The 24,160-nt window shown below is 41.3% G+C and overlaps 2 protein-coding genes across 14 annotated transcripts in view; one reads left to right on the top strand and one right to left on the bottom strand.

Moving 5' to 3' along the window:
- Positions 1 to 1,997: 1,997 nt before the first annotated feature.
- On the top strand, positions 1,998 to 11,841 carry LOC105565409 (exportin-4-like). Of its 2 annotated transcripts, XM_012018581.1 has the most exons (12): positions 1,998 to 2,292; positions 3,828 to 4,217; positions 4,326 to 4,593; positions 6,461 to 6,918; positions 7,099 to 7,351; positions 7,444 to 7,700; positions 7,781 to 8,220; positions 9,369 to 9,646; positions 9,739 to 9,911; positions 9,997 to 10,319; positions 10,557 to 10,785; positions 10,881 to 11,841. In XM_012018581.1, the coding sequence occupies exons 1-12, from the start codon at positions 2,242 to 2,244 to the stop codon at positions 11,175 to 11,177; spliced, it is 3,417 nt and encodes a 1,138-aa protein (XP_011873971.1). In that variant the 5' UTR covers positions 1,998 to 2,241; the 3' UTR covers positions 11,178 to 11,841. The 2 variants fall into 2 exon arrangements, with proteins under 2 accessions (XP_011873971.1, XP_011873970.1); XM_012018580.1 differs by lacking the exon at positions 1,998 to 2,292 and having other exon boundaries at positions 3,351 to 4,217.
- Positions 11,842 to 15,308: 3,467 nt separating this feature from the next.
- LOC105565407 (kinesin-like protein unc-104) overlaps positions 15,309 to 24,160 on the bottom strand; it is a 31,585-nt gene continuing 22,733 nt past the window's right edge. For 4 of the 12 annotated variants that reach the window (XM_012018570.1, XM_012018566.1, XM_012018574.1 and 1 more), the window contains 16 exons: positions 23,978 to 24,095; positions 23,533 to 23,705; positions 23,034 to 23,212; positions 21,188 to 21,325; positions 20,454 to 20,572; positions 19,999 to 20,374; positions 19,832 to 19,922; positions 19,634 to 19,749; positions 19,016 to 19,559; positions 18,758 to 18,947; positions 18,024 to 18,271; positions 17,634 to 17,933; positions 16,919 to 17,206; positions 16,360 to 16,496; positions 16,184 to 16,285; positions 15,309 to 16,060 (listed from right to left, as the gene is read on the bottom strand). In XM_012018570.1, coding sequence (XP_011873960.1) covers positions 15,958 to 16,060; positions 16,184 to 16,285; positions 16,360 to 16,496; positions 16,919 to 17,206; positions 17,634 to 17,933; positions 18,024 to 18,271; positions 18,758 to 18,947; positions 19,016 to 19,559; positions 19,634 to 19,749; positions 19,832 to 19,922; positions 19,999 to 20,374; positions 20,454 to 20,572; positions 21,188 to 21,325; positions 23,034 to 23,212; positions 23,533 to 23,705; positions 23,978 to 24,095 — 3,222 coding nt within the window. In that variant the 3' untranslated portion in view covers positions 15,309 to 15,957. The remainder of the gene's footprint in view (positions 16,061 to 16,183; positions 16,286 to 16,359; positions 16,497 to 16,918; positions 17,207 to 17,633; positions 17,934 to 18,023; positions 18,272 to 18,757; positions 18,948 to 19,015; positions 19,560 to 19,633; positions 19,750 to 19,831; positions 19,923 to 19,998; positions 20,375 to 20,453; positions 20,573 to 21,187; positions 21,326 to 23,033; positions 23,213 to 23,532; positions 23,706 to 23,977; positions 24,096 to 24,160) is intronic. The other 8 variants (XM_012018571.1, XM_012018579.1, XM_012018569.1 and 5 more) reach the window with 6 other exon arrangements.

Below are 24,160 nucleotides of genomic sequence, written 5' to 3'. Positions count from 1 at the left end.
ATTGGATGCCGTAAGTCGTGTCGGAAGAAATTGACCAATCACAGTTCATTATTCGACTTACGACATCCAATGTAGACCCAGCCTTACTGACTTTACTGGCGTGCGAAAAACGCAGCACCAGTAATTTTCATTGCTACCAACTATACTGTTTTCACTGGCAGTAACTAAATCCATTTTCGAACACATCCGCTATTTTTCCTGCTGGATTGCTTGCAATTTAGTAAATTACTAGGAATCCTGAATGCTGAGTGGTGCAATGATAGTAATTTACTAAATTGCAAGCAATCCAGCAGGGAAAATAGTATCGTCTGCAGCGGGCTTAAGCCCGCTGCAGACGATGCTATTTTTCCTGCTGGATTGCTTGCGATTTACTAAATTACTAGGAATCCTGAGTGCTGAATGGTGCAACGATAGTAATTTATTAGATTGCAAGCAATCCAGCAGGAAAAATAGCATCGTCTGCAGCGGGCTTTACTTGAAGGCAGAAAAATGCCTGCGCATGCGTAGCAACGATTGACCTTAAGGATTATTTACATGAAAAGAGTGGGGGGCATAAACACGGGAGAATGTAATGCAGGATTTACACTGGACCCGATATCCGACGTACGACATGCGATATCTGCACATGCAGCTCGATTCTTGAACTCATTCGAAGAAGAAACGTATGCGAATATTCTGCTCTTAAGGTGCCTTTTCATACGCAGCATGCAGCAGCAGCAAATTAGTCACGTGATCCAAATTCACTACAGCATATTTGCTGCTCACGGAAAAGGAATAGCTGCAGCAGCACTGGCCGGCTAGATCGCGTGTCTGCTGCTTTGCTGTTCGTTCAATTGAACTTCACAGCGATGAAGCAAAATATGGTGAAATTTATTTTGCAGCATCTAGTAACAATTCTTCAACCAATAGCAGCGAGTTGCTGCGGCAGTATGCTGCGCATGAAATGGTACCTTTACAGTAGAGTTGCAAGTTGATTGGCTATTCGCATGGCTTTCAACCAATCGACTTTTGATTGGCTCTTGTAAGCAATCCAGTAGAAAAAATAGTATCGTGTGCCGTGCTAAGGGTACTATTACATTTGTCGTACGACAAATTTTTCAAGCGTGTCGATTAGCCACTGAATAAAAAGTTTCTAGATACTCGAGAATTTTACTATCCTTCGGCCAATCAATACGCTTAAAAACTTTGTCGTACGACAAATGTAATAGTACCCTTACCAGCCATAGGCTGGGTCTACATTGGATGTCGTAAGTCGTGTCGGAAGAAATTGACCAATCACAGTTCATTATTCTTCGACCGTAAGGAGAATAATGAACTGTGATTGGTCAATTTCTTCCGACACGACTTACGACATCCAATGTAGACCCAGCCTAAGGAGAATAATGAACTGTGATTGGTCAATTTCTTCCGACACGACTTACGACATCCAATGTAGACCCAGCCTAAGGCCTGTTACACAATACGTCGTATGTCGCTGTCGGATGTCGGGACGTAGCTGATGGTCTAATGAGAAAATTTGTTTTTTGGAAAAGGAATTTTCTGATTGAACCATCGACCACGTTCCGACATCCGACAGCGACATACGACGTATTGTGTAACAGGCCTAAAGCCTCCGCTACAATGATTCTCGGTTCTGTCTACAATGGTCGTAGTCGTAAGAATAATCGACTGCGATTGGTCAATTCTTATCGAGCGACTACGACTACGACCATTGTAGACAGAACCGAGAATCATTAGGCTTGTTTTCTGTTCCTACACTAGTGAACTAGTGCAATAAATTGGAGTAAGACAAGCATATTTTTTCTCATTCTAGCTTACTGCACTAGTTCACCAGTGCAGGAACAGAAAACAAACCCCTTGTAGCGGAGGCTTTAGTGTGCACTTAGTGCGCACTAGTGCAAGCAATCGAATTTGCCACAAGCTAGAATGAGAAAAAATATGCTTGTCTTTAATTTATTTATTTCTTGTCTCTAATTTATTGCACTAGTTCACCAGTGCAGGAATAAAAAACAAATCTATAGTCTATGACTGGCCCCTCTCATCTCTTTTCTACGTTCGTGCGATGTTACACCTCGTGTATGGCGAGGACGCTCGCTGTCTACAAAGCTAGCTAACTTGGGTCGTGACGCTGTGTGCGGTTTATAGCGAGGTGTTATTGTACACAAACGTGTATGGTATTGTCCATTTATTTATCCGACTAGCTGAATTAATAGTAACTGAGATAAACCATTCGCCTTCAAAATGACGGAGGAAGTGCTGAAGGAACTGGAAGCCGCGGCGCAAGTCGTTCTGGTGAGTTGTGCGCCGCCGAATTCCCCTTTTGTTACGCAAATAGATCGCGAGGCTCCACGCTCGAGCACGACCGGTGCCGCGGCGGAAACAAGCCGTGGACTCCCTGGAGAAGCGCGTCAGCGCACGTAGAGCCAAGATTTATCCAGCGGAAAATGGCGCGCCTCGCCGCGCCCGTAAATTCTCCTCACGTTCGTGTGGGGTCCCGCTTTAGGGAGTTAGGATCCCCACGTCACGACCTATTTAACATCCTCTCTCGAGGATTCAACGAGATCCGTGCGGTCCAGGTGGTGCGCGCACACTTGGGCAAGGAATCGGGATCCGAGGGACTGAGAGTGCGGGACTGAACGATTTTCGTTTGCTTCTTCTTCTTCTTCTTCGGGTTTCTTGGCTCCTAGCTACTACAGCTGACGCGGCTACTACGAACCGGTAGTCTTAATGGTCTCCACAATGTCGATTAGAGTACAATACATCTAAAGTTTATAACACTGCAATGACCTGGCAACCAGGCCACGCGCGTGACGCAACTCCGCAGGATAAAAACTTTTCTTCGGTCAGAAGACGTGTGCACCACTCGGCGTCACAAACATTTTTCCTTTGCGAACGAACGTATCCGTACGAGACGGAGCCGAAGCGAGGGCTCTCTCTCTCTCTCTCGAGTGTATTGTAGTATTCCACGTGTTATGTAAGTTCTCACTGTTTATCGTTTTGAGGGAGCAACGTTTGGTGCTCCATGAGAGAGAACTTGTCGACTGAAGTTACCTGGGCAGGCGAAGTTTCGCTGGCAAACTCGAGTGGAAGATTATTGCGGCTGCAAGTTCAATGCCAAGCTTACGTTCTGTTGTCAATTTTTTTATCAGTAGACTGCCAGTAGAGCTTAATGTGAATTACGTTTGTACGTCATCATTAATTTAGTTTAATAACATTCTAAGGCCCGGTTTCACCAAACGTCGCTTAACTTTAATCTTGGTTTAAATCAGGTTTGTCTCTTTCTAAAGTAACAATTGAGAAGAGACAAAGAACGAATTGAGCTAAGCTTAAAGTTAAACAGCGTTGGTGAAATTGAACCCAGTAATGCCGCAAGTCTGTACACCACAACGCCCTCAGCGGTTTACCCCTTGATGTTTATTGTTCTTTGACGATTCACAATTCAATAAAGATTGTGTAATATTCTCTATAGCTTTTAAGATAAGTGCAAAAGTTCTCTAACTATGAAACTACTTGTTATGCAGTGTCTGAGCAGTAAAAGAGTTTAGTAGAGAATTCTAAGGCTGAGGTTAAAATTACATTTTACTAGAGGGTGCAAATAACGTAGAATTAATAATCAATCTGGATCGTTGCTTATATTTAAGCATCTTTCGTCTTTCTACCTATTGATGAGAAATATCATGAGTTTACATGAATACAGATTAATAGCAAACCCAAGATTCGCCAGACGATACAAGAAAGTATCCCGATTACATGTGTCCCGAGTCGTTTCTCATATGTTGGGAAACGTAGAACGTTGGCGAGTGACTTTGTATTCGCACTACTTTCAGGCACCCTCGAATCTGATCTCATTGGAGCAACGTCAGTCTGCGGAGGCTGTATTCCTAAATTTTCGCAAGACTAAGTCACCGTATCAGCTATGTCAACAAATTTTAGAATTAAGCTCCATGGATTACATACTGTTCGAAACGGCCGGCCTGATAAAGACGGCTCTGATAGAGGAGTGGCCCAATCTGGAAAAATCTGACATCTCTTCGTTGAGACAATATTTATTGAACTACGTTATAAGTAAACCTACGTTAGCGCCATACGTTAGGGCGAAGATACTCCAAGTTCTTGCAATAACAATTAAGAGAGGTAGCGTGGATGACTTTGGAGTAGAGAGAGGTCGAATAATAAATGAGATAGAAAATTTATTTAGGAGTGGGAACTTAACAAATGTAAGTATACATCGAAGTTAAGCACATTGATATAGTTACATTGGATTTCTCTTGCAACACGCGAAGGAGAAAAGAAGAGTGACAGAGAGATTGTTCCTTTATTTGCAGCAAATTTTGGGATGCAATATTTTATCTGCAATATTGCAAGAGTACGCAACGACGGCCAAGTCGTCCGATATCGGTCTGACATGGGAAGTACATTACCTGGAGAAGAAACGCTTCGAACTAAGCGACATGAAAAGAATTTTCAAGTTTTGTATAGAGATACTCGGTGAATGGATCGAGAAGGATTTTGACGAATCGACGTTACCTCTTGCGAAGCCCTTACTTTCCGTCGTGGAGAGTATACTCGTCTGGGCATTTTTTTATCCAAGTTATATCCTTTTTAATGCATTTAGGATTATTGTATCTATTGATGCAAAAATATATGTATATTAACTGGGAGACAAGGAAACTGGACATTGCAGCTTATATTTCATTCATATTTCACACTTGGTATTATTAGCTGGTAAACTTATAGCGTTTTTCACTGGAAGGAACTGAGTGCGCACCGAAATTGCACAAGTGCGCACCGATACTGCACGATGTTTCTGAAAGTGCGAGTTTCTTGCACTCCCAGTTAAACATTCGATGCAGATCAAGTGTCACGTTTTTTCGTTCTTAACCTTTCTACGTACGTACGAATTTGTTATAATGGAAGAATTTGAAGTGAATTTTAAAGTGAATGATAAGTTGCTAACAATAAAACTGCAACCAAGCGAAGTGGGACTTTACAATAAAGTTTTCAATTTTTGGTATTTTTCGTAATTCTTTATTCCAAAGTTCTTCGTCACTACTAGATGATGATGATGATGAGGATAGCACATCTAGCAGATGAATTCAAAATTGGTATTAATATCCCGCGCTGCCATATTGCACTAGATCGACACCGTCTCTTGGGGCTCGTGCCGAGTTTCAGCACTAAAATGCAAAAACTCGACACCAAGTTTTCCAGTGAAACAGTGCGCACCGCCTTCGTGCGCACCGAAAAGCTCAGTGAAACACGCTGCTCTTGACTAGTGCGCACTCAGTGCGCACTAGTGCAACCAGTGAAAAACGCTATTAGTTTCCGCGGTGTTTTTTGTTTAACAAACTCATTTATTTCGATATCAAAAGTAAGAAATGCGTCAATCAAAGTATTTGCCCTTGCTAGCTATACATTTTTCTCATCTTTCTGGCAATGAATGGATTCCGCGAACGATAGAACGATTGGTCTTTTGATGCAATCCATTTATCGATCTATTTTTGCGCATCCTCTTAATTTTTGAAGTGTGTATCTACCAAGCCGTGCTTCATCGATCGGAACAAGTGACAATCTGAAGGAGCCAAGCCTGGTGAATACGCTGGGTGCGGGAGAACTTTCCACTAGAGCTGCATCAGTTTCCTTGACGGCTTTTGCACCGTGTGATCTAGTGTTGTGCAAAAGAATAACTTTTTGCTTTTGAATCTTTCCCATTGCACGTAGACGTTTGGAAACAGCCATCGGAGTAACATTTAACGCTGCAGACAATTCTTGGAGCTGAGTTTTCGCCCAATAATGCTTGCAATTCGGTGTCTTCGAACTTTTTCGGCTGACCTGAGCATTGTTTATCATTCACATTAAAATCACTTTTAAATCGCTGAAACCATTCTTGGCTTGTTCTTTCCGATGGAGCACAATTGCCATAAGCTTCGACAAGTAATTTACAAGCTGTAGCTGCAATTTTTTCAAATCAAAGTAATGAAGCAGTACATGTCGAAAAAACAACTTGTAACGTTCCATGTTTAATCAAAAGAAAAAAAATGACACTGTTCGCTTAAATGAATCTTTTTGCACTGAATTTTATTGACAAATGTCTAACCTTTAAAATGCAGCCAGTTACAGATGTCAAAGTAAATTACACTTACAACGAGCGTCATTTAAATGTGATCCGCGGAAACTAAGTTTACTACCTAATAAATGCATCACTAGTGATATATTAATTTGAACGCTAAATGTGTATAGGATACGATTGTGTAAATATATATATATATATATATATAAAACAGATTTACATTTAGTATCCACACTTAGTATTAAGCGCAGTGTAACTTGCATATTCATTTGAATACTTAATGTGGGATATAATTATTGAAATGGATATGCATAAATATAATAATAGGCAAATAGTTGTATAAAGAATTACAGGTGACAGGTGTTTAGATATTCCTTAACTCCAGTGCACTACCCAGAATAGTATTTTTAAGGAACATGTATGAAGCCTATGAATCCGGCAATAACCCACCATTGAGATTGACCATACACTGGCAAGACATGATACTAGATCCAGCAGTATTAGATCTATTTTTTACACTGTATTGGAAAGTACGCAGCAATCCGCAGCTAGCTCATCTTGCTATGAACTGTCTTGTACAGCTGGCGAGCTTACACGGTACTATCCTGAGTGCGGAAGAAGTAAAAGTGCAGTACCTGACAAATTATATGCAGAGATTCTTAAAACTTGTGTCCAGTATTGAGATTGGAGATCAAGAGGCGAATGGAATTACGAACATTATAAGGAAGATTATTTATTCCTTTCAAAATACATTGAAGAGTCTTCCCGAGGACTTGTACAAGCCATTTGTGGAGCAAATAGTGAGACTAACGTGTTTATTTATAGAATGTGCTGCACAAGAAGAATCGGTAATTACTATTGCATCTACTTTGTTTGAATTTACATCTGAATTTCGGCCCCGGAGATTCTTTCTAAATTTGACCCTAGTATCCTTAAAATGTTTAGCGTAAAAGTGTCTATCACTTGTGAAATTATAAGTTGCAATAAATATTAGAACAGAAAAGTTTATTATTTTGTAATCTTTACAGATACGCGTCGATGATTGCTTATATATGGAAGCTATGGAACATATGTTCGAAGTATGGTCATGTATGTTCATATATACGTTTCCACCGGAGTTTCATAAGGAGAGCTCTATACAGATATTTAATGTGTATCTTCGATGTCACTTGTCTCCTCCGGAAGGCGTGAGAAATGCTGGCGGAAATAGTCTCAGCGAGGAAGTGGCAGATGTGGAGGATGATGACACAGTTAAATTCAAGGACCAATTGCAAATAATTGGTAAATAGTATTACAAATTGGTCCTATCAAAATGTATTTCATTACGCGAATCAATAATGGTAATAACAGCAAATGTTTGACACAAACTCTAGGAAACTTTGGTAGATACGTACCAGATCATGCTTTACCTCTATTAGCACAATTACTCGAAGATAGAATACACAAATTGCGCGATAATCTGAATATATTGGTCGAGCAAAATGAATCTTCGTCTCGACCTGCCTCTATGAACGAGCTGTACGAGGATTTGCATTGGCTCATCTTAATAACAGGACACGTTCTTTGCATGGAAGCGGGCGGTGAAACCGCGTTAATACCTTTGGAAATTACGCGATGTAGCATGAAACAGGTTTGTAAAGATTTAATGCAACTTTTACATTTCCATAGGCGGAAGTATTAAATCTCTTTTGCATATGTTTTTGTTTTTAGTCACGAGAGGGGAATGTTGACGTGAACCGTACGCTGGAGTTTTTAGTGTCTTCGCAAAATGTTCAGTCAGATATAAGCTGCCCTGCGAACTCGATCGATCAAGTTATCCGATTGATCACAGGCGTTTTCCGCTTGTGCACTATTGAGAAAACTGCTATATCGATACACTTGGAGAATATACTTAGTCCCGAATTGAGCAGCACAATAATATGGTTTTTACACAGATGGTCGCAGATTTATCTTTTGCCAACTGAGGATTATTATTCCGAGTTGAGCACTACGCTTTTGCATGTCTTTGGTGAGGATGGCCCGGGTGCATTGTGGTCAATGAATTTTCTTCTAGACAAAGTAATTTGCAACATCAACGCATTCAAGAGCGAACCGGCTCTAATAGACGAAACTATAAAATTATTAATATCTCTTGTTAATTCGAAAGAGAGGTAAATATAACACGCATAATATGTCCGCATCAGTTATCTTAATAATTTGTTTAGGGACAGCGGTATTTTTTCCGTATAAGTTAATGATTAACAAATTAAGTTTTGAATAGAACTTGATTAGAATGAAAAATCTTCCAGATGGAATCCACGGATTATGGATTTCGCTAAGATTTTTACTGGATAATATTTTGTGAAAAAGATATGGGATATTTGTTTTCTGGTAGGTGATTATGTATATCCGCTTGTGTGGCAAAAATTGATTATAAATTGTAATTACATAAAACGATAAATTTATTAAACTTTGGCATATTTTATGCACAATTAATGGGAGTACGCTCAAGAATAAAATGTTGATATAAGGTGTCTCATAAGATTTGTACACGTCAAACTTTAAGGACTGCATTTTCTCTCAGCATAAAATTAGGTTGTGCATTTCGCACAATTGTAAGTTATTTGCATTAAATATTCTAATTAAATTCTTAAATTTTAATATTGTCTTCAAATTTACGTTTAAAAATGAAACTGATATTTTTATCTGTATAAATAAAATTCAACTTTATATGAGAGCTTTCAGATACTTAAGTTTAGTATAAATCTTATGAATACTTTGTGTTTCATGCATCGCGTATTTAAAACAAAATTCTGTTTTATCTAAAATCATATATTTTTTCATATTAATCTGTTTAAACATCGGAGGTTTTCTTCAATTACTTCATGTTTTTCAGCTTTGAAAAGGGTTACTGTAATCTACTATCTCGCTGTTCAGCCACATCTAATTCTTCATATGATCTCTCAATCCTTATGTCTTTATTTTCAAAATTATTCATTTTCCTTTTCACCTGCCACTCAGTTTGATTTGATACACAATTCAGAAAAAGAAATATGCGTGCCCTAGACAAATTATCGCGTGTTTTAATGAATGTGTTACATTTACGATTGCTTTAACAAAGCCACTATTCTTTACGATTTGATAATTCGCGATTTTTTGTGATTTAATTATGTTCGCATAAAGTACTATATAATACATGCTCTTGCGTAAAAGGATATAAAGGCATGTATTGCATATCGTAGAAGATTTAACGCATTAAAGTAATCGTGGTAACATTTTCATCGAAATGATTTAAGATTTAAATATATTACTTTTCCAGAGCCTCCTGTTTGACAAAGTCTGAGCAGTTCACTTACATCATTGAATTGGCTATGAAACGACAGTATAACTTTCCACAGACTATTAAGAGAGGTTTAATGCGCGCGGTGGTTCAAGCCGGTACTGTAGTACAAAATACCGAGCAGTACTACTGGTCGCGAACGCTGAAATCTATGAAGAATGGATTCATGCAATTAATATCTAGTGATAATTTCATGTCGTCTTATCACGAAGAACGAATGAAAGTGCAAATCATAGATATACTTGAATCCTGTATAGGTAATACATTAAGTATTTGTTTAAACTCTCATGATGCGTATATTCGACTTGAAATAAAACTTTATTGCATAATCGTCATTTAATTTAAATAGGTGTGGTACAAGGTGCTGAGAGTTCAATAATAACGCCCGTGTATGAACATACTTTTCCTATATTAGCTAAACTTCCAAAATTATTATCTTTGTATCATAATTATCAAGATATAGTGCAGCTGATATTAGAGTTATTCAATGAATATACAAAAATTCTATTTTTCTTATCACAGGTAAGTCATTATCATTTGTATAAAGCAATGAATCCTGGCATTTTGATAACAATTCTAATCCTAATACTTCATTGCATTATTTTAGGCTAATAGTATGTGTGTGTATGATATTTGTTTGCAAGTAATGCAAGCGTATGCTAGCTGCAATAGTCATCGGCTTACTGTAGACTCGACTGCGGAGGAGGACAGCTTTCAGGATATTCTGCTACTCATGAGATTATTAACTAATTTATTAACTAAAGACATATTTCATTTAAACCATGAAGTGGACCAGCCAATCAGCCGATATGCGTCTATAGCATCGCTCGTCAAGCCTATTCCGTCTACTGATGTTTTTTTGTACGGCCTAAATATAATTATGCCTATGATGACGATGAATTTGTTAAAATTTCCGTCGCTTTGTTTACAGTAAGTATAATTATATATTAGTAATATAATATAAAAGAAAGAGATACATTTAATTTCAATAATGTGTATTAGAACATAAATTCTATTAAAATTAAGTACAGTAAATTATAATATATAATGTAAGAGTTTCAAATTTTTGCTATTAAAACATGTTTGAAGAATGTTTCAATTCCACATATTCATTATTACATTTCTATCATCATTTTTGCGTATATTTAAATATTTGTTACTTTACAGGTATTTTAAAATGATAGCGTTTGTATGCGATCTATGTCCTGAGAAAGTTTGCAGTTTGTCTGTTGAATTGCTGCAGCAGCTTTTAGCGTCAGTAGAATTAGGTTTATACTCATTTGGCAATGAAGTAGCTAGTCTTTGCTGTGATGCAATCCAAGTTTTGACTAAGCACATTCAGAGAGAAGTTGGGCAAGGACAGCCACGCAAAGATATAATGGTACCCTTTTTGAATGTAAGGTTTTATAAATTATTTAATAATTAAGTAATGATTGAGCATATAAGCATTGGAGTACAGCAAATTCTGAAATATTGAATTTCTCTTTTCAGTTGCTGATTAGTCTCATTTTGTCACATCAAATGGATTCAGACCTGATCTCAAATGCCGGTATGCCTCTTTATCATCTCATTTCTTGCTATCAAGAACAATATCAGCAACTTGTACATAATATCGTATCCACTCAAACGGATCCTCGAGTGGCCCAACGATTAGCGAATGCTTTCACTGCACTAACCGCGGGTGTGGACTTGAATGTAGATTTGAATAACCGTACTCAAAGATTGAAGTTCAGAGATAATTTCGATGAATTTGTTGTGAGCGTACAAGCATTCTTAATAATTAAATAAAATAAAAATAAAAATGTAAATTAAATAAAAGATTTATTTGAACAATACACGTGTGGATTTTGATGTTAGGTTTTCTGTTTTAATTTATTATCGTTTTTAGATCTTGAAAAGTTGAATCGAATCTTCATTATAGATTCAACTATACAATTAGTCTCGCGCGTAGTTTTTTTAACGATAATATTGTAAAATCATTAAAAAATTATAATGCTCAAATTTTTTGACAGATTTAACTAACAATGTGCTTGTAGAAAAAGATTTGGTTGAGTTCAGTTTCTCGTCGGAAATTATAAGTTCGATCAATCGTACGCGGTGTTTCGACGTATGGTTGTTATTGCAAAAATGAGACTTGTATTAAGCATATAAGCTTTTTATTGACCGATTTATTACACGTTACCACTTACAGTGAGCCTAGCGAAATATTCGAGTAACCATAATATAATATTTATAATAAATACTAGTTACAGCATCGATGCACGTTTCCGATAGCAAACGGTCAAACGAAAACGTTTCGTAACGGATGTCCAGTTACCTTACAAACAAACACACGAACTTATATACTTGGTACAGATCGTCGTTAGCCTTCCCGTGGATCATCGCGTGATCGCCTTCGCGATGATCCTCAATGTTTCACAGAGGAATGCTTATTAAAGTAACATTAAATTTATTTATATATTTATATAATTTATACTTTGTATTATATATATAAGCGAACGTGTCCTCCCTCCTTCTTTCTCTCTCTCTCTCTCTCACATACTTTCGTCTTTCATGCATTTCCACTCGGATTCTTTCTCTCTCTCTCTCTCTCTCTCTCTCTCTTGCTTGCTTTCTCTTCCTCTCTTTCCCTGCCGTTCAGCCTCTCATGCACACTCTCATTCTCGCCGTATCCGTTCTCTTCTCTCCTATATTTCGTCTACTAATAACAATGATTATTAATCTCTCCAACGACTTAAATGCGATGTAAATTCCTCTTGTAACATACGCGTTTCTCTTTCCTCCCTCTTTCTTTAACCATTTTCTCTCACACTCTCTCTCTTCCCCATCACCGTGTACACCACTTTGCTCTTCGGCACAGTCGATAGAGAGCTTAAAGTTCAACTTATATACTTATGCATTTATTTCCTCGATACGTCATACGGTGGTGTGTCGTTAACAAAATAAAACTATCAGATACTACAACAGTCAGCAAGCGAAAACGGATTGATCAGTGGCGGGGCGTTACACTCTGTGTGAAGCCGCGATCCGGGAATCGCGTGGGCGATCGAAGGAGGAAAAAAAAACGGAAAGGGGAAAAGATACAATCGGCTTCGGGATCGAGCGCGCGAATCACCTCTGCGACTAGAATCAAGCGAGTCAGGATCGTATTCCGTCAAATTCCTGCATCGACGTCCACGTCGGAGAATCTTGGTCGGAATCTTGTCCCTTGAGAGACGTCAAGATACACGAAATCGATAGACCACTTCGATGGAAGGGCAATACTTAAAGAAAAAGGAAAAAAAAACCGTAGTTGCGAAAGGAACTCGAGGTTCCTCCGCCGAAATGACTAGTAATTAAAGGGGTACAATAACGTCGATAACGCTTGGGCGACGAAAGGGGTATTACGTAGACGCGCTCCTAAGTGAGATACTCGCGGAATGTGATTTGGAGAAGCGACAGAGCCCGATATATAATTACAAAATGTGTATATACGTATACCTTCGATTGTACATGGGCGTTTACAGCAGCTTGTCAGCAGATTCCGCGCACGAATTTGCATCAACTGGCAGATTCCGCGTCCGCGTTAATCTTGCGACCTGCCAACAGAGCCTGATCAATGTAAATCCGACATTGCCAGTAGAGACCGAGTAAAATCTGTCGTTTCGTAATTCAAATGAATTCACATTCATTTTAAATGATTGCAAAATTCCGCTCGGTTTCTGCGGTCAATCTACTGTACATATTCCACATTAGCAAACTCTGTTAGACTTCCGCTGGCATTCCGCCGAGAGAATCGGTGGCAAACGCTTCGCTAAATTCGTTTCTCGACAGACCTGGCTGTCCGGGGCAATTGGGGAACGTAGTAGACGGCACGGGATGGGAGCCAAACAAATCGGGTCTTTGCTGTGCGTGAAATGTCTCAGTACTACATGTCGACCGTCATGAAATGACTATTATATACGTAATATATATATCAGGAGTCCTTCCTTGACTACATCCCGAACTTGGACACCGCAGTCGCGTGTATCGTGAGTTGATATCAAAGATGTTGAGGGTCCTCCATGTGAGGTGCACGGTAGACACATGTATTTTATAACGCCGCACCTGTTATCCAAAACTTGTTACACGTAAGAGAAGTTAGTAAAAGCCTCGGAACAACGCGATCGTCTATACCATCTTATGAGGAAGCTACCAATTTCGGATCGTTGAACTTTATAACGGACTTCCGTTCATTTCTAGATTCTCCGAAGAGGAAAGAAACCGGGAAAACAGATCGTTCTACCCTCGAAGAAAATTGCATCGAACGGAAATTGAATTTTTTTTACTTTCTGTACCAACTATAGATAGAATTTCATTTTCTTAAAAAATAAGTTTCGCCGTCTTATATGATTCCAATTTTGTTCATTGCGTCCTACGAGTTTACTTGTCACTCGATGATCCAAAATCGAATATTTCCTCGTTAGACGAAGTCATCATCAGTTACGTTCGTCGACGCGCATTCGGGTACGTCCGAGGATGTTGCGTGCCGCATCGCGCGGCGAACGTCTTCGAGGAGCGCTGCTTAAACTCTAAGTAGACATAAAAACACGATGTGTCAGAGTGTGGCGTCTATATCCATAGATTAGCGTAATTTTTTATCTATTTCGCATGCTGCGAGATACGAAGTGCGAAAACCCCAAAGCCTCCTTGTTCCAACTTCGCATCAACGTGGGTCGTCATGGTCAATTGCAACAAATGGAAAAGTTTCTCACGTCGCCTGGACGCGCCGCTTGCTTGCCAGCCACACTGCGCATTTATTCGTGTTTCGAAGAAGTTTTTGCAACAATATTATTCTTCCGCTTGTCGAAATTATTTAATTTTCTCCGTGTAAAATTCTCACAACGACGATAATAATTTAAGACCTCGTTACGACCCGCTCAAAATTCCCGCGTACGGCTTTTTGCTGTTGTCTCCCGAAGACATTGAAGAAAAAGAAAAATACAATTATACAACAACCTCGTAATCCCGCATTAGAATTGTAACAGAGTTTCGTGCAAATTGTTATTATCGTTGCAAGACTTCTACATTATATCTGGACAAAGATTCTTAGAAACAGAGAGTTACAAATGCTTAGTTATCGTTCACGTTCGCGATCTGTTCTCAAGGGACTGTTGCTCTTTGTACCTCTTTGCTTTAAAACTCTCTAATCCATTTGTCTAGTCAAAACGGTAGCTGCCAAGTACTAAAAAATGTGTAGGACGTTCGCAGATATCTTAAGACAGGATAAAATTACTCTATATCGAGGATAAGAGCGTAGGATGCAGTGCGAATAAACGTTTCGAGCTATGTTAAAAGAAAGTATTCTATCGAATCGAAAAGTAGCAATTCTCTTTCGCTCATCCACTTTCGCTGCCTCTTAGTTTTCACATTTCAAATAGTATTCGAATCTGTGTTTTTCATTCCGATAGTGAGTGTGTTGTTGCTTCAGAGCAATATTATTCTATCTTACGGTACGTGCGTTGCAACCGAAGTTACACGAATCTCTAATTAAGAGGATAAAATCTTCATCGAGCGACTCGGTCGATTGCGTGTACGGCAGCGTGTACGACCTTTCATACGGAAATCTTTGTCAGTGTCGGCATACGTGTCTAATCTGCTTAATCGAGTAAAAGAAAACGATTGGTGAACGAAAAATGGGAATGCGATCCTCATAGAAAATTGTCTCTACTTTGTTAAACGATCGTCACGATACTAAAACTTGCTTACAATTAGACAGAGTACTACCTTAAACGGATCTTAACGATTTGCCCGAATCATCTTACAAAATGTTAACGCGCTTGTTTTTCTCTCCGTCGTAATAATCTTTCGCGTACTAAGCGATCGTTAAGCTTGCGTATGAAATTATTAATATCTTCTTGCCTCTCGTTCATTTCTCTTTCTCTCTCTCTTTCGCTTTCTCTCTTTTTATTGTTCTCTTTCTCTCCCTCTCTTGCACACTTTCTCCTCTACAGATATATTTATAACATGTATTCCTTATCCCGATTTTCAGTGATCGTCTTAGGAATATGTTTATTAGGCATAAATGCATTTTCTATCTTCCTCACACGTCGCGTAAGAGCATCGCGTAATTACGTCGCGTATACGCATCACGGAAATGAGAGTTCAACGGAAAACATTCGCGCGCGCGCGCGCGCGCGACCTCGTGTCTCGTCGACGTGGGGGGCATTTCGAATGCAAGTTCGAAATGTACGGAGAGACTCGAAAACGCATTTTTTTTTCTCAGTACAGTGTAACCGAATGAATTTGTACGCGCATTTGTAACTTCTTCGAAAGACGAGCACTATCTTCCCTGCCTTCTCCTTCACCCTGCTCTGACTGCCCTATAACGTGCTAAGGGGACGCTGTGTAAAGTAAAACGTCGATATTATATGCCGCCGATCATGGAGTGGTCTCAAGGGACAGCTTCGCCATCGCCCGGTCAATCAAAGACTAGCGGGAATCGAAAGTTACAGAAGTCTTGGGACTCTAAGGCCGAGTGTGACCAATACAGCATTCTTTCCGACGCCTTAGCTATTGCACTCTTTACCCCGGCCATAGTGTCGACCACTCACTTGGTCTGATTGCTCTGCTGCTCCAGCTGCGGTGTCAGTCCAATCGGCGCGCCGTTGCTCAGATTCGGGGCAGCCGGACCCTTGCGGGCGAGCTTTGACCTACGACAACGTATTAAACATTCTATCCATCGTTCCCATACTTTTCGTACATCAGATAACAATTAGGGCCTTGTTTCGTATCAAAGTAAACGGGGCGAGATAAATTTGCGCTGTTATACATGCCTAATTTGACCAGCTAGAAGAGGATTAATCGCATACAGCCAATCGTAGACCTCCTTATCGCCTAAAGTCTGCAGTAAGTATCCCCTGTGTTTGGTGACAACACTGCATAGACAGACATTTCATTACATACCGTACATCCGCGTGTCCACTTACTTTCTTATTCGCGAACAGCTTACCTGAAGGTGTTCGGCACTTTTACCATGGCCAACTGATCCTCGGAGTATTCAACTTGAGCTGTAGCTAAATTAATTAATGCCCTTTCAACGGGATCTTTCTCCTCCCGGAAAATGAGAACGTACGGTCGGCGGACGGCCTGAAGCGACAAAGAAGAATCGCGTAGGTATTAAAATCAATAACTGTACACGGAGAGAATTTTCTCTTAAAATTTATCTCGAAAATCATATAATTATGGGACAACGTGGCATTTTGTAGAACAGTATGAGTTTTTTGACAAAAATTTTATCATACTTTCTATTAGTAAAATAAGTACTAATTGTAAATGTAATTATTATACTAGTAAAATCTATATGGTAAAATTTCAAAAAACTTCCACAAAATTTTAGAATGTCACGTCCCACAATTATATGATTTTCAGAATAAATTTTAAGAAAAAATTCTCTCCGTGTAGAATCAGAATATTATCACAATCCAACGTGATAAAACAATCAAATTTTATTTAACGCAGCTTTCTCCGCCTCTTTCAAATTAGGTAACGTAAACGGTGGCAAAACATACCACCCAGCGTTTCTTCCAGCCGTTGGTCTTGTGCTCGAGAACATTCAAGTAGCCCTTCCGCGCGATGACCGGGCTAATGCGTATCTCCTCCACCTCCGGCACGTACAGCACCAGGTTCTCCTTCGACGGCGAGGACGATCCGAGCGGCGGCGGCGCGACAGTGCAGGTCTGATTAGCCGACTCGCTCGCCAATATACTCTCCTGAAGCTCTTGCAGTCTAGCCCTCTCCGGCGAGCTCAACCTAAGGAGGCACGACTTAGACCTGCTCCATACTACTATACCAGCAGCCTGTAAGTAACACTCCAGCATAACCCCGAGCCAATCGTGCTGGCGGTTGTCTTGGCACGTTAAGGCACTCGAGTCTCGAACGTTGGAAAAACGAGCGAATGCGAAAGCGGATGGTTTCTCGGAAGCTGAATTGGTTTAAGAAAGCGCGATAATTTGTGTCGAGCCAAGCTGAAAGAATGCGTGAATCGACCAGCCGCTTCGCACGGCAACGAGGGCAAAAGTCCCATTGTCGGTGTCTTCATTCACGTCTTACTCAGCGTGTATCAGACTGCAGCGAAATCGTACACGTGTATTCGGCAACGAACGAATCGAGTTTTTGAACTTTCAAATATTGCGTCCTTTCTTTTTCGGAAGGGAATTTACGACGAAGCGAAGCATGGACAACCGCTACTAGCAAGAGCACTCAGAGGCATGCAAGGAGGGTTACCTGCTCTAACAAATCGCTAGCTCTCGCATATACTGACTCTTGAGACGAGGACGATATGACCGAGGACATCATAGACGCGGACAGATCGGTTATGGTGTCTTCCCCGGGCGAAACGTCGGTGAGCAATATCGGCTCCTTGATTCGTCCCTGGATGAGTTTAATGTACTTGGTCGCCAACTCGCGCTCCTTCTCGGTCATCTCCCAGGGTTCGTAAACGTCTTTCGTACTCGTTGAACGGTTCAGCTTCACCGGGCTGGCATGCGGCTCATTCGTGGCCTTTGCCACCATATTACACACATCCTGTACCAGATTAGGGTTGTTAGAGGATACTGCATCACAGAATTAATATACGATTTTGTGCCACGCATTTAATGCAAGGTACACAGGTACCTTTTCGCTCTTTGTGAAATCGTGCAGAGGTTTATTGCAGAACGGTACTTTGTCAATGCCGAGCTTCTCCCGCAGCAGCAACGTGTGCCGCACTCTCTCAACTTCCTCCAGCCTCGTCAACTTTTCGAGCTCCCACTGATGATCAAATATGAGACTGTCTCCACGCGGTCTCCATCCGTGTAGATTCTCCTCGCCTCTGACGTACGTGGAGCTCGTGTCCAAGACGCGTCGCTGACGCCTTTGAACTCCTGTAAGTAAATAGGAAGGGAAAGGGAATGGGTGTCGAGAAGGAGGTAAAACCCCGAAAGTGTAAGTAAATGTGATTAAAACAATTATTCTTTATGTAAAATAATAATTCAAGAAATCTGTTTTACTGAAAGATAATGTAGAACAGATATTAATTGTGTTCTTCACGATAAGACGAATGTTTTATAGTCAGAATAACAAACGTTATCAATATAATTAAAAATGATCAAATTACATTTAAACATTGTTTAAACATTTCCTCTTTTTCTTCCAAACGAATGATACTAATTGTCTCGGTTTCAAGATTTGGAGAGTCGCTAGAAAGATGTATAAAGATATATCTGAAATATATTCGAGATATATCTTTTATACGTAGGTAAAAAGTATGTCACAGAGCGAATAATATAGACTGAAAAGCGAGATTTAATTCCGTCTGCATGTGATATCAAGTGGAACACGGAACTACGCTATGGTTAGATATAACAAACCTGGGCTACCTGCTTCCGAAGAACGGCGTAGCACCAGTTCGTAAACGCCGCTGAGCCGATTCGCCTCCTGATTGCGATAGCTGCCGCTAAACAGATGCTTGAGCGAGCGTGGCCCGACCCTTGCGTCCCTTCCGTAGATGATCATGCTCAGATCTTTCGTGATAATCGCAGGTCTTCCACAATTCTCCAGCTAAAACCGATACAAATGAGCCCGCTGCGTAAATGTACCCGCGAACAATTCCAACGTTTAACGCGTACCTCAAGATATGCGGAGATGGTCATAAAGATTTGCTCCCCGTAAGACGTGACTCGATTGAGCAGGGCCGAGTTGTGCAGGGAGCTGTCCCAGGCTGCCTCGAATCTGAACATGGTTCGATCGTCGCCGGGAATCTCGAGGTACTCGCCCGGGAACAGACCCAGCGAGAGCACGGACGAGTCGTTGTCCTCCTCCTCGGGTTCCGGGGTGTTACGAATGCGGCCGACCACGAGCTCGCGCACGTCCTTCCACCTCAATTCGGAAGCCGGCTCGTGCACAATGGTGATTCGTATACGCCGTTGTATGCCCTGGTGGAGCAGGAACAGTCCGCGACACGGCAGATCGTCGCTGTGGTCCACCACCGACGGCACGTACTCGCCGTTCGGTGCCAACTCGCAGATCTCGAACCACACCAGCACGTCGTACTTGGCGTGCACGTGCGACGTGCTGGGAGACGGCAGGACGCTCCCAAATTTCGGCGAACGAACCGGCTGGCTGATCGGTATGGATGGCGGAAGCATTCTCTTCGGTGGCTGTCGTACGCTGCTATGTGAATGCAAATGTGTTTACGAGATATTCTTAACTCAAGTCCAACCAGCGAATTTACGATTAACACTCACTATTCCAGTTTCGCGTCCTTGTGCAACGGATGCTGCTGATAATGACCGAACACTTCGAAGACGATAGGTTGAGTCTTCAGATATTCCAAGAAGGATTTCGTAACCGTGACTGTAATCTGTTTCGTCGAAAAATATTATTGATTGGCAGGATCTAACTTTGATGAAAACTTTTACGGAGCAGGTTTGCTTTCAACTTACGTTCTGTACGTGATAAAATCCGGGTGGATTACCCTTGCCCGTGTTCTTCACCGGCTCCGTCGAGAAAGCTTCGTCGTGTCGATGTAGGAAGCTGCGAAAGTAAATCACGTTGCAGTTTAAACGCCACGTGGAAACGAGCCGAAGCAGACAGACGCGCTTGCACTTACTTGAACTGACAGAAAATGTCAGCGTACTCCGTGGAGATACCCATAGCTTGTAGGACCGTTACCCTGAAAGTGAATTCTGCACCGGGCTGCAAGTGATCCGGCAGCTCTTCCTCCTTCATGTCGCTCGAGACCGAGCTGTCGCCCCTGCCGCTGTCGGCGTCTCCTATGTCGTCCTCGTCCTTCATGTCCTTCTGATTGATCTCGTTGTGCCCCTCGACCACGCGTTCCTCGTGCAGCATGATCTGCCGATTCTTCTCTAGAGTCTGAGCCAGAAGCGAGCTGCGTTTGTTGTGCTTGTGCCCGCCGAACAAGTCGTCCTCGAAGGAGATTCGTGCCGATTGTCTCACGCCACTTGAGTATTCGCTGTTTTCCTCTTCTGGAAGAAGGGTTCGTTATGTACATCTTATATGCGCGCTAGACGCGGAACTGTGGACACATGGCCACGGATTACGCACCGACTACGGCCTGTACGGCGACTCGCAAGTAACCCTTGACGTCGCCCTTTTCGTTCACGATGGCCACTTTGTGGATTAGTGGCACCGGGTACATGAGGTTGCTCAGGTATACGAAAGCTCTGAAAAATTTGACGTACAAAACCAGATTAGCATGATAATTGAGAGCGAAAGGAGAGAACCTCAGTGTGGAAACATTTTACTGAAAATATAATAAAATCTCCTTGAAATGTGTCTGAAAATTTCTCTCAATCGACTCCGTTTCATTTCGACATTTCAGCAATATTTTATTAAAAAGTAATATAGTTAGTTAAATTTTATAATGTCTACGTAATATTTTAGGATTTTTAATTTTTTGTCAGCAGTACTTTGACTTTCCTTACATTTCGCAGCATTACAATGAATTTTATAAGGAAAATTATGATTCATGCCTCAGTGGTCGAATTGGTGAGACTAGAGTGCGGGGAAGTCCAGGTTGAACCTGGCTGAGATAATATTTTTCGCAATAAATTTTCTGTATTATTAAAAATGCCAGATGTGGTCGAGAAAACACTGGCGTTGTTAATTACTGCTGGCGACGCTGAAGAATATTCTTATTAGCTGAAAGTTATGATTCATTTTGAGATACATTCAGCAATTTTTCAATAACCCCTCCTGGATCTCACTTTCAGCAAAATATTTCCATCAGGGAAGAAGAAAGTAGGCCGTGGCGTTGCATTTATGTGTGCTTTTTTTACCTGCCGACCATGCGGAACCACGGAAATCGGTCGTAAAACGGATCGCCCCCCGTGATGGATTCGATATTGAAGTCCGGCGACGTAGGTGAGAGCTCGGCCTCGTTGTGATACATCTCGCGCATCAGCTCCAGCCTTTGCCTGGAAAGCAGACGAGACTGTCGTTTAGTACTATTTCCGTGTGGCAAGAGGTAATGCGAATGCGATCGTAACACGTGTGTTAAATCGTCGAAGTGCGTTTAACTCATCCAAAATTTCTTCAGGCAGATTCCTTCGGGTATTTGGCACATTCGATCTCTTTGACCTCTTCACGTATGTCTTTTTTTTTTAATCTAAGAACATTGTTACATCCAATTACACTGGCACGGTTGCGAGTTCAAGCGACTTTTTCCATCGAACAATTTTGCTTCCACAACAAGGGCAAATGTTACTTGTAATATTAAAAAACAAGCGATATAATAATTAATAAAAAAATAATAAAATACATTTGTCACAAAATATAGAATTTTGAGTCTTTCCAGTACGTGTTTAATATTTCTTTCTTTCTTTTGTTATCGCTTTCTTGATCGAGCTGTATTGGTCAGAGCTGTACGTGCATGACAGAGTTGGAAAGCGAGATAGTGAGGACACGAGCTCAGCAGGAGATAATTAAGAAGATGTGTCAGTGTTGAGACAGACGTGCATAGAATGCGACGAGACGCTTTTCTTCACATTCAGACAGCATAGAGTTGTTCACAGCAGCAGAAGCGCGGTGCTGCGTAAACTTTTGGCGAGGGGAGCTCGCACCCATTCGATTCCCCCGGCTCACGTTCCGGTTTTGCGCTACGGGTCAAAAGAAACCATGCAGATTCGCCGGAAAGTTTCGCGAGCTCAAAGTGCAAAGCCCGGTTTCGCGTTGTATCCGCGCCGGAGGGCACGGGCATTGCCATTACCGAGGAAGCCTCTCAAGACAGAAAGAGCAAGAAACGACAAAACGGCACGAGACGGTAAAAACGACTTTGCGACAGCGACAGGACGGGATTCTTCGAGGCCGGGGGGGGGGGGGAGGCGTTTAAAAGCGTATTACATGGCGATAAGAGGAGAGAGCCTCGCGCGTTCGAGCACCAACCTCGAAGGCAAAAGATTTGCGAGCGAGAACTTCGGATTAGAGTAGACTGTAAGGCATTGGAAAATATCCTCTTTGGCCTCCGGAGTGCTGGGGCTCGAGTCCTCGTTGTACACGTGTCGCATCAGCTCCAAGCGCTGTCTACAAGTTAATCATTGTATTACTTCGCGTGAGTGGGCCGTGCGATCCCTTCAGCCGATCTCCGTCCGAGCGCGGACCGAGTCTTATTAACAAACTGCGATCTCGCTCTCGATTAGCGAAAAGACCCTCTAAGCTGAAAATTCGACTCTAAGGCAATGCGTAGCGCGCGCGGAAGAATTCCTCCTCGTCTCATGTGAATATTTTTATAGAAATGTTTAATCCTCGCATTACTTTCGGGCCGATAATTTTCAGTTTTCATTGAACACGCCAGAGGTGCATTCGTGCGACAGTAACGAAACAGAAAAGAAATTGTCGAATGTAGCATGAAAAGAAGATCTTATTTCAGTTCGTAATGGTAAAGAATTGATGTACATATAATTGTAGGACATGCTATATGTTGGTGTACAAATTTGATGATTTGTATACAGATGCAATTGTAATTTAGTTATAAAATCGCTCCGCAGAGTCCATTTTCTCGGTGAATTGACGATTCGTTGTGATAAAATTATTTCTCAGAAGCAGAGAGTACGTTTCATCTCCAGCACGAATGCTCTATTAATTAAGTAAGCGTCATCGTAAGATAATCAATGAAATATAGCAAACCTTAGTTTGTCCAACGTCCAGTAATGCGTAGCACCATTTTTCGTATCTTGAACCTCAACGGCGACGATCGTGCGTGGGAATGGTCTCTCGTCCTCCTCTTCTTCGTCCATAGCGGGCAAAAGATCCGGAGGTAGGGGCGAATAAAGGGTGTCGGTGAGCAAGGTGAATTGGAATTGGACCTAGCAGAGAAAATCAATGCGATAAGGTCCGTTATACAACGGAAATATTTCTTCCCTCGAATTTTTATTTAATACAATTAACAGATTAACCATTTTTCAATTCTCTCTGTGCGATATTAATTCCACAAAGGACTATCGTTACACTCGAAAAAGTACGTATGCGTAGATCACGCGGATAAAATGTAATTCACGTCGTTATTTAGAATTTTAAAAAAATTCAGAGATTGTATTCAAAAGTGTCGCAGGAACGTAGTGCAGAGATAGACGTGAGTGAAAGAAAACCGTGCCAGAAACGTTCCGTCGTATATCCGCGACTGTACCTTCTTTTTTAGTTCAACGGATATAGCATTAGCCTCTTTAAGGAATATCGCGTTGCCCCAAAGATCGTCCCGTAAACTCGTGAATTGATGATATTTCCACTTGCGGAAGGCCCAAGCGGCCAGTTGAAACTCTCTCTCCGTCCAGTTGCTCTCTGCGTCAAACAATGGGTTGACTGAAATGCAAGCCATTACCAGGCAAAACAGTCAGAGAAGCCAAGCGTTTGATGGAACGGTTACTTCGCTAAGTGTTATTTCAAATGTGCTATGTCCTATCGACAAGGTAAGTAGGCCTTGGTAGCATGCGGTAAGAACTCTCGATGGTGATGAAAGATATTTATAAGTCCGAAGAGTTAAGTGAGAGATAAGGTAGGACGCGCAGTCGATCGGGCATAGCTTCACCAAAATATAATTGTGACTTGGAAGCAACGTGTTTTTCCACACTCACCGAAAATATCCTCCTCGATGTTATTGAAGTCCTCTGGCGTGTAACTGCTATACATAGACATTGTCATACTTTGTTCCTCCACCTGCCTCTGCAGCGCGTCTATCCGCGCTTCGTAGCTCTAGTCGCAAAAACAATCAATCATTAGAATTAAATGATGAAATAAGATGAGGTGTGCATTCGTAT

Source organism: Vollenhovia emeryi, unplaced genomic scaffold, assembly GCF_000949405.1.
Source record: "Vollenhovia emeryi isolate VEMERY1.0 unplaced genomic scaffold, V.emery_V1.0 DF939152.1, whole genome shotgun sequence".
Taxonomy (NCBI): domain Eukaryota; kingdom Metazoa; phylum Arthropoda; class Insecta; order Hymenoptera; family Formicidae; genus Vollenhovia; species Vollenhovia emeryi.
Note: the sequence above shows the minus strand (reverse complement) of the source record. Positions and strands in the feature narration are given on the sequence as shown.

Coding starts and splice junctions, on each gene's coding strand:
- LOC105565409 (XM_012018580.1), top strand. CDS start 3,666: ATGAGAAATATCATGAGTTTACATGAATACAGATTAATAGCAAACCCA. Junction 6,919..7,098: donor GTGCTGCACAAGAAGAATCG/GTAATTACTATT, acceptor TAATCTTTACAG/ATACGCGTCGATGATTGCTT. Junction 7,352..7,443: donor GGACCAATTGCAAATAATTG/GTAAATAGTATT, acceptor CACAAACTCTAG/GAAACTTTGGTAGATACGTA.